Genomic DNA, 9649 nt, shown 5'->3' on the forward strand with positions numbered 1-9649 from the left:
TCTTTCCGGCCAGGGGCAGGGGGTCAGACACGATGATCCACTGGGTCGCTTCCGACTCTATAATCTCTGAATCTACGAATCCTGCTTCCCTAGTAACCTGAAGCACTAAAAATTAAAAGCACCAAATTCCTGCTAATACTACTTTTAACCTTATGTAGAGATACAAGCATGATCTTTTAGTGGGGCAGTGCTCACAATGAATGAGCAACAGCAGCAGCAAGGAGCTGTTTGATTGCCACTCTCCAATCAAGCAGCATTTGAAAGCATCACAAAGTGAATGCAGAAAGTTAAGATGAAAGGTTTGTGTTGGGACTTTCTTAATATTAATTAACTAATTCCAAATGGAAATATAACCAACTCTTCTTGGCCAAAAACAGGCTTGTCATTATGCATTCATTCACAGCAAGGAGAGGTCACATTTGGTTGGGTGTAAAAGTTTTGGATCTATTTCAAGTTTCCTCTTCCATACTCTTGTTTCTTCCCAATTTTTTCAAGTAATCTAACCCTTCTCTTCAAGATATGATCAAGACACTGAAACATATGGAAAAATCTATACATTTTTGGTTCTACACATTTTATTCCATCTAACATATGCTAATCAAATTAAAATAGAACTTCTGGCGCTATGAAAAACAAAAAATTAATATTAATAAGCCAAATCTATAAATCAAGAACACAGCATCATTAGGAAAGGTTTTACAAACTAGTTGACACAGTTCTCTCATGGGAAGATCTGAGCACACTGGAGTTTAGTTACATCACTGATTTTACTAATTACAAAAATACAGTCAGATTAACATCTTACTGAGAGCACTCCGAGGTCTTCCCTTTATTCTGATAGTCCATTATACACTGGATGAGATGGTTATTTTCATCCAACATCTGAAATAACAAAAACAGAAATATGGAATAAGTTTTAAACACTCTTTGAAAAGTAACTGAAAAAGTGATACCGACTTCCACTTCCTATCCAATATGACTGCTCAGAAAGTACTTTTATAAAGGGGTCTGTTACTTTATTTAGAGTCACCACCTGTAGAACTTTCCCCTCTTATCCTTCTCTCCCCCCCACTTTTCATTTTTAGAGCTGTGGGTCAAGTCACTACTAAAGTTACAGTTGCCAAAGATTTCCCGTTTGAGCATCTACTGTTTTCTTATTTTAGTATTTCAAAAGACTTCACATTTGATCTTTGCTCAGATGCTTTTTTTTTCTTCATAGTTTCAGAAACAAAAGTCCTCTTCCCTACTAAAAAACAATGGTGATTTAAGACGACCAACACACATAGGCAAAAAAAAAAAGTTAAAACTTACTTACAAGTAGCCCTCAACACGAAGTGCTTTTGAAAAACAAAATCAGAAGTGATTAAGCATTTTATTAATGCTTGGCAGAACTGGTATGATTTTTCTACCGGATAGTATATGTCTTTGGGATTGCGAGTTTACGTATATTAATGTTTTGGTCAGAAGCTGTTGTCATGAAGTAGCACAGCTCCTACCTGTCCACAAAAAGGACTCTTACAAGTTTCTCAATGCGCGCTCACCAACTGCAGGTGCTTCCTCAGCCTGATGATGAGTTTTTAAACCCGGAAGCTTACTAAGAGACATTTTTTTTCAACTATTTCAGTTGGTCTAATAAAAGATACCAGATCTGCCCACAGAACCTTGTCTGCCTATGTCCTTAAACCAATACAGCTACAACCTGCACCCCTCCAAAATAATGAAAGCCATACCGGCCAGCCACACACATCTCCAGGAGAGAATTTCTCCTCCCACTAAACTTTAAATTTACCCTGAAAGGCAAAGAGAGGTGGTGATGCCACAGAGCTCATTAGGTGCTTGGTTACTGCTGGAAGTTTTGCACCCATGACTCTCAAGCAGGACGCTGCAGCGCCACGGGGCACGCCACCTTAGCGCAGCAGCCGTGCGAACAGGGCTCCTCACGCAGGAACGCGGGGCCACAACACAAAAGCAGCAGGTTTTCCGTTCAAAAAACAAACACCAAAAAGTTTTTTTTCCCACCCAGCCTGTCCTTGGAGGGCCGAACTTGCTGCCCCCGCGTGCTGCGGAAGCCGACGCTTGAAGCCAGATGCCCAAAAGAGGGAGTGGAGACGCTCCCGGAGGAGAGGGGCCGCGGTATCTATTGAGCTGCCCACCGGGGAAGCCGCGCAGCTGCCTCCTTCCCGCCGGGGAGAGCGGAGGCAGGGCCGGGCGGACGCGACAGCCGCTCCCTCGGCACAAAGGCCGGGAAAGCGCGGGGCGGCATAGACCGGGCCCCGGCAATGCCCACCCCGCGCCCGCGGGGCCCCGGGGACAGCACCCGGCCGCGCCTCACCTTCTGGATGGCGGCCGGGGTGATCTCGCCCTTCCCCCGCTGCCTCGGGGCCGCGAACGCCACCGACATGTCGGGCCCCCCAAGCAGCTGCGGCCCCAGGCCCAGCGGATGGGAGCGGGGTGGGGGAAGGGGCGGCGGCGGCTCCGGGCCGAGCGCTCCGAGCCACGGCGAGCGGGGGGAGGGGCGGGCTGTCGGGCCGCACCATTCGCATCCCGGAGGAGGGGGGTGAGTGCACACCCCGGCAGTGTAACACGTCTCCTCCGCGCCCTGCAAGTAGCCCATGAAGAGGCCCCGAAGCCACGGCCCCTCCACTGCGCGCGGGGCTAAGCAGGCAGGGAAGGCCGGCTTTTAAGTGCGTTATTTTGGTGCCTCTACTTCCTCTCCCCGTCCCCCTTTTCTTCTTGGGACGTGGTACATTCCTACCAGACGCTTGTTCGGCTCAGAGTAGGCGGAAGTGGTACGGTCCGGGAGGGGGCAGGATGGTCATGTGACAGGGGAAGGCGCAGTGCCTCCCCTTCCCTCCGACTTGGTTGCACCCAGGCTGGGAGCGCGCGGCAGGGAACACGCGGGGGCGGGGCCTGCTGGCGCGAGTCCGGCTCGCAGCTCCGCTGCTTTGACAACTCGGAGCCCGAGCGCGCATGCGCAGAGCCCACGCCGGGTTTCCAGCGAACCTTAGCTTCATGAGTCTGTGACGTGCGTGGGCTTCGGTTCTGTGCCACGCGGGGGAGGGCAGGAGGCATCTGCCCCACAGGCCTGCCCTTCACCGGCTCCCGCTGCTGCTCTATCCCCTGCTGTTCTGCCAGCTCCCTCCCCAGTCTGCGGCAGGGATGCCCATGCCCCAGGCTGGCTGCCCTGGGTCCAGGAGGCTGGTGTCAAAGAAGAGGAGAAACGTGCTAAGCTGCCACGTTCTTTGAAGCCAGCTCCTGTTTGCTAGAGACAGTGTGAGACCCCAGGCGCTACCTCAGGCTCTAGCGGAGACACTACAGGCTTGCACTGCTCAGCCTGTGCTGCCCCCGGGGTCAGATCCAGGCGGGTGCAGTGATGTAGCTGCATGAGCGTTGCCAAGTCTTCAATATGAAATTATCATATTGGAAGCTCAAAATTACTGTATTTGCTGGAAGAGTACGGTACACTGAAAAAGATGCAGATAAGTCTGCTTATTTGCTTTATATTGCTCACTATAGCTCTGCAGTGAGTGAGTGAGAACTGGGTCATCAGTTGAAACATTTCTTTATTTTGAGGCAAGTAGTAATACAAAAGTACTAGAAGCAAACCCAGAAGTCATTGATAGAGGATTTATATATATAACCTTATATTAAATATATAAATAATTACAAAAACAAACAAACCCAGAAGTTATTTAAGACTCCCTGACAGTGACTTGGGTTTTGCATATGCTGCAGCAATAAGCTGTCTCAAAAATTAGCATACATTTTGGGGGTGTAGGTTGTTGCTGTGTTGATCTAAGGACACAGGCAGACAAGGTTTTTTGGATAAATCCAGTATCTTTTACCAAACCAACTCAAATAGTTGGAAAAATTCTTAGCAAGATTTTGGGTACAAACTGAATGGCTTTCTTGCATACATACTGGCCTCTTGTTGCTTTACCATTCTATCCAGGAAAAGCCCAGACCATCTGAAGATGCTTCCTCAGCCTGACAAAGAGTGTGTGAGACCAAAAGCTTGCTAATAAGAATTTTTCCAACTATTTGAGTTGGTCTAATAAAAGGTATCAGATTTACCCAGAGAACCTTGTCTGCCATCATACATGTTGAACACTTTGACTATTATTGATTGTACATCATACAGGGGTTGAAACTATTGTACAAATATGATAATTATCATACACCTGGCAACATTTTGCTGCACACACCACCCCTGGCCCCCACTTTGACTCCTGGCTCCACCCAAAGTTTAAAACCAACAGGCTGGCAGTAGCAACAGGGTTTCTCCTCTGGCAGTGCTAAGGGTGTCAATTGATTTAATTGCTCATTCATATCCACCTGATTCCTTCCAAATTCTTCATCCCATAGGTGCTAAACTACCCTCTCTCCTTTTAATTGTCTTGATCTACCAGTGAAGCTCACCTTTGTTCTGCTGTCTGTTTGCTGCTCCTAGGAATGTAGCTCCTATTGCACAGCCCTGCATTCTTTTTAACTCATTCCAATGAAGTTATACTTGTTTTTACATCAGCCCCAAACAATATCACAGCCCTTGGCACCTAGCATATTAGTAAAGCTTGTAGGTTCTTTTTACCTGGAGAAAAATATGGGTTGTTACATGTGATGATGCACCTCCCTTTTCAAAATCCTAGATCCACCCGCTACCTCCCAAACCCCAAGTAGGCTATGAGCCCTGGCACTTGCTCAGTGCCGCACTACAATTGCACTGCTACTGGGTCTCTGTGCTGCTGGAAGTTACTATTGTATTCACCCAATATCCTCACTTCTTTCATGCTAGCTATGGTTCTCTCTGCTCCCAGAATGGCATTACTTCTGCCAGGCTTTTGAATTAGTATCCTCAGTTGACCTCTTATCTGGCTGGCTGGCTGTACTAGAAATTGCCTTTGGTCCAATCCTTTCAGTCCAGGTCATTCTAGGGAGGCAGGATAGTACAAGCAGATTCACTACACATTTGCCTAGGATGCTTCACTTACTGTATTTAATATTTTACTTATCACCATGTTATCTGCATTAACTTTACCTCTTTAGTTGCTCTCCTTTGCCTTCCTCACACAGTTACAGTACTATTATTATTATCTTTTCCTTAGGAATCTTTTGTTTTCATATTATAATGTAAAATTGTAAGGATTCCATATTCATTAACAGTGACTAATCTCAGTAAAAATATAGGCAAGATACTGCAGGACTGTTTTAACATAGAAAAGAAAATTCACACTCAAAGCCTGTATTTAAATAAGATTTAAAAAAGCACAAGATCACACAAGCAAGAAAATAAATAGCTACAATGAAAATGTGCCACATGTCTCAGAACACACAACCACAACAGGGTGTCTTCTTTATGACTGTCTTAATGCACTACAATATGCCTAGATATTGAAGGACATATGGTATATTTTCTCCTTAATTGCACATTTCTTTTCTAGTGTGAGTTAGTTTCTGCCCTAGCATTATTTAATTGTAATTTGGATGTGTAAATCTAGATCACCACCAAGAGTTTAAAACGTGAGTATATTTTATTCAGTTGTTTCTCCCACCTCTGCTCACCTCCATTTTCAAAAGTATAGCCTCCTTATTGTTATGAAGGATTTTGATGTTTTCACATATTTTTTTCTGTCTGTTACTCTATTTCCAAGATGACAAATAGCGAGGAGAGGTTGTCTGTGAAGCTAACCTTGGCAGAATAGTACATATGACCTCCTGAGAAAACTGCCTATTGGGATTAAGTTAATGGCAAGTGAGGAATTTTAGCCCCTTCAGGACTGGACCAAAACTCCTCATTTCATTGAGACTACTTTACTTCTGAAGAAATCTTTCTTCACTTTATGTATGTAGAAACCTATGAACTGTTTCCTACTGAGATCTTGTAACAGTACTGAAAAATGTATCCTGCTGCCCAGCTCTTGGCTAAGTCCACTGTCTCTGTGTCAGCTTTATTTGAACAATATTATCTGAATTAGAAAAGCCAGGAAAGAAGAGGGATGAAGAAAAAATCTATTTCATGAGCAAACAGGCACAGAGTTGCCGGCTAGACATTGTAACACTATTGTTTTCAAAACTGCCAGGCAAGAAAGAAATAAAAAACGGGAAAGTTTCAGGGTGCCTCCACCTGCTTTTACCTGCTTGATAGAAAGTTCCAATATCTGTTATAAGCTTTAGAAGGACTCTAACAAACTGGGTGTTTATCATGACTCCCCAGTAAAAGCCTGGATATATTGTTGACAATGTGCAGTGCTTATTGTACATTTACCTTGGATAGGTGAGAAGCAAGTGGAGTATCTTTAGAGCTTGTTTTGATACTTTGGGTTTATTAGCTCTGGCTAATTTAGCACAGTTAGTGTATTTGAAGCCCTTGCCAGGTGAGACTGTTTTCTCATCTTGACATGAAAAAAAGAAAACAAAATATTTTAAATTAACAGCATGAGCACAAAACAGCAACAGCCAGTTTTCACTGACTGCTGTAAGCCTGATCCTGGAACTGTTTTTGCTGTGTCAGTGAATTCAGTTGCAATGCTGGGCCAGCACCTTGAGTTCTGCCTATTTGAAAGGGTGGGTTTTGTAACACTGCCCAAATTGTGTTTCTAAACATTTGTTTGTTAACAATATATGCAATGAAGAAACACAACCTGACTGGGGGCAATGCCCCTTTGATTGTGATTTGGTGCAACTCTTTCGGTGCTTTTTACTCTGTAAAAGGGATTATATCAGGAGTAGAAAGTTGTCTTGAATTTATTGTATTCATTGGCTAGTTTCTTTTTGCCTAGTTCTTTCCATTTTGACATTTATGTTTTGCTTTGGCATTTGTGTAGAATATTAATAAAGAGCAATGCTTGAAATATGAACCTATGTGTTCTGATATAAAATGAACAAGCCAAACACTATTGCACATTACAATGGCATTGGTGGCTCTATCGTCTTCCAGAGAGACTACAACAAAACCAAAAAAATCCCTGTGATGCTAAATTTTTACTCTAGTATCTGTCGTGTTAGTTGCAAGTATTAATATTTAGAATAAAAAATGCATGCCATGTTGAACAGTCAGCATTAATGGGAGCAAACAGTACCATTGCAAGGAGAAAATCTTTCAGAGTCCTGATTTTATTCTTCAAAAGGGAATCTCCTACTAGTAGGAATGTATGCTATAAATAAAGAATAACATAAGAACGTCTGATGTAATTCTCCTTAGAGCTGAACATTATATAAGAATTCCTAGAGATTAACATTTTATTTCATAACACACAGGGAAAGTACTACAGTGCAGTGACTTCACTTGTGAGTGTCAGTAACAAATCAGAAAAGACACATTAGGGATGCCATCTACTACCAAGTATTCTTGTAGCAAAAATAGCAAAGATGTTGGTGACTTGCCTGTTCCTCTGAAAGGCAATAGGATTGTGGTGAAGAGACTTCCCTGCAGGGGTTTGTGGCCCAACATAACTTAGACCTATAGCTGAAAATAGGGGATGAACATAATCATGGGATGAGTGGAACAAGCACACTATTGTTCCTTGTATTTCAATTTAGCATACTATGGTGTTATGTATTATAAGGTAAGATGTGAGAGAGATCCCAGAAAGCATTCACTGCACACTGAAACCCCAGAAGTTTGGCTGGAGGGCAGCATAGGAAGCATAGCCCTGAAGCAGCAGAGTCCCCGCAAGAATCAAAATAGAAATCAGCCAATCTGGTAATTCTAGTCCTTACCTGAGAGGCAAAAAGGACCTTTAGCAATCCCTACAGATAGGTAGTAATGGTACTAGACACAGCATCAGCCACAGAAGTCCACACCGCCTTTGCAGATCCCTCTTCTTCCTTCTCCCATTCTCAGTCTGATTTGATTTCCCAGTTTAACTCTAACATGTGCATCCTTTTGGCTTTCTACTTTTTAGTTCACTTCCTTTGTTCATATTACCTTTATATTGCTTTTTCTAATCTCAGAAGTGCAATATCATGGACATTTTTACCATGTGTTCTTTTGTGATAAAACTTAATTTCTACATATAGTACCAACTCAGTCACTGTGTATTTCATTAGCAGATCTTCAAGATTATTTCTTTTGCTGTTAAATGAAAACATGCAATGAAACACAGGAGCAAGAAATACAAAAATAAATTGCCTCAATGTTTTTGTCAGTGTTATTATCAGTGGTGCCGTTTTTTTTCTATGGGACCTGAGTGGCAAGGAAAGCAACAATACACTGAACTCCTGCAAATATGCTTTATGAGTATTACTATACTTGAAAAGAGTTTGAGAAAATCTGCTCTGTAACTAAAACCTCCAATGTGTATTTAGTAGTAGCAGAGTGATGTGGTAGCGGTGAAGGTCCAGGAATTATGTGAGAAGCCAGGATTTCTGTGGGTGATAAGCTTTTATTGGACCAGCCGCATGGTGAGATAGACTTAAGCTTTCAAAGGTGAAGCAGTCTTTATCAGGAACATTTATTTATTATTTTCTACTCATTAAGATCCTTTATGTCCCATGTGATTTATGTATTTAAAATGTTCAGATAATCTTGGAATTGGAAGCATTTGGATTCACCAGATACATACATGTAAATATAAATAAATAATAAATTACTCTGTGTGTGTGTGTGTGTGTGTGTGTGTGTGTGTGTGTGTGTCACACATACCATACATTATATATACACACACACACATAAATTAATCCTATAATACATATGTGATATATGATAAAATGTATAATTATACATATGTATAGATGTGTGTGTATACATACACACGATACATATATGATAGATACACATATGTATTTATCATATGTCATTGGTCCAATAAAAGATACCACCCTAAGAAATCCTTGCCTTGCATGATTTCTGGACCATTTCAGATACATCACTCTTACGCTACTGTAGGTATGTATAAACACACACACAAATCTATACATATGTGTGTATATGTATGTATGTATACATACATATACACACGATAATATATGATTTATTATACCAACACATTTTTATTATTACTATACTTGAAAAGAGTTTGAGAAAACCTGCCCTGCATCTAAAATCTCTAACATACTTACAGACAAGGTTCTTTGGGTCAAACTGATCTCTTTTATTAGACCAGCTCAAATCTGTAGGACCAAATTTGAGTTGGTCCAATAAAAGAGATCAGATTGACCCAAAGAACCTTGTCTGGCTGTGTCCTGAGACCAACATGGCTGCAGCCAACACCCCTGTAACATACTTACACGCATCTCTGAGCATCTCTACCTAAAGGCATCTATACATAGCAATACCTAAATACACTCGTGTATTTATCACATCGTAACGCAACGTCGTATAGATGTCCGACACATCTATCAACAGATGACATGGCATTCTATAAAGGCAATCAGGACTTGTAGTAGGGATGATCTCTTGGATTAGCCCTTCAAGCTTTTTGCAAAAAAATTATTATTTTTTTAATTTCATTAAAAAAAAAGATATCATCTCTAGTACGGGTCCTGACTGCCTTTTCCTCTAGCCCGATACGGCTACAACCTGATTGCATTCTGTATACACGCAGACCTGTACACACACACGCACACCCACTATCAGATCAGTGATGACGCGTCAGGCTGTGCCCGCTCCCCACGCCCGCCGCACGCCCAAGTGTGTGATCCGGACCCCCGG

At 42.5% G+C, this 9649-nt stretch overlaps 1 protein-coding gene across 5 annotated transcripts in view; it reads right to left on the bottom strand.

Annotated features, from left to right (window-relative positions):
• Nucleotides 1-2481, bottom strand: part of SS18 (SS18, nBAF chromatin remodeling complex subunit) — an 87064-nt gene extending 84583 nt beyond the window's left edge. For 2 of the 5 annotated variants that reach the window (XM_019526474.1, XM_019526455.1), the window contains exons 1-2: nucleotides 2333-2481; nucleotides 806-882 (exon numbers count right to left, since the gene is read on the bottom strand). In XM_019526474.1, coding sequence (XP_019382019.1) covers nucleotides 806-882; nucleotides 2333-2401 — 146 coding nt within the window. In that variant the 5' untranslated portion in view covers nucleotides 2402-2481. Of the gene's footprint in view, nucleotides 1-805; nucleotides 883-1817; nucleotides 2099-2332 lie in introns of those variants that run through there. The other 3 variants (XM_019526464.1, XM_019526481.1, XM_019526490.1) reach the window with 3 other exon arrangements.
• Between the last annotated feature and the right edge of the window lie 7168 nt (nucleotides 2482-9649).

This window comes from Gavialis gangeticus, unplaced genomic scaffold, assembly GCF_001723915.1.
Source record: "Gavialis gangeticus isolate Ggan-Ray unplaced genomic scaffold, GavGan_comp1, whole genome shotgun sequence".
Taxonomy (NCBI): Eukaryota; Metazoa; Chordata; order Crocodylia; family Gavialidae; genus Gavialis; species Gavialis gangeticus.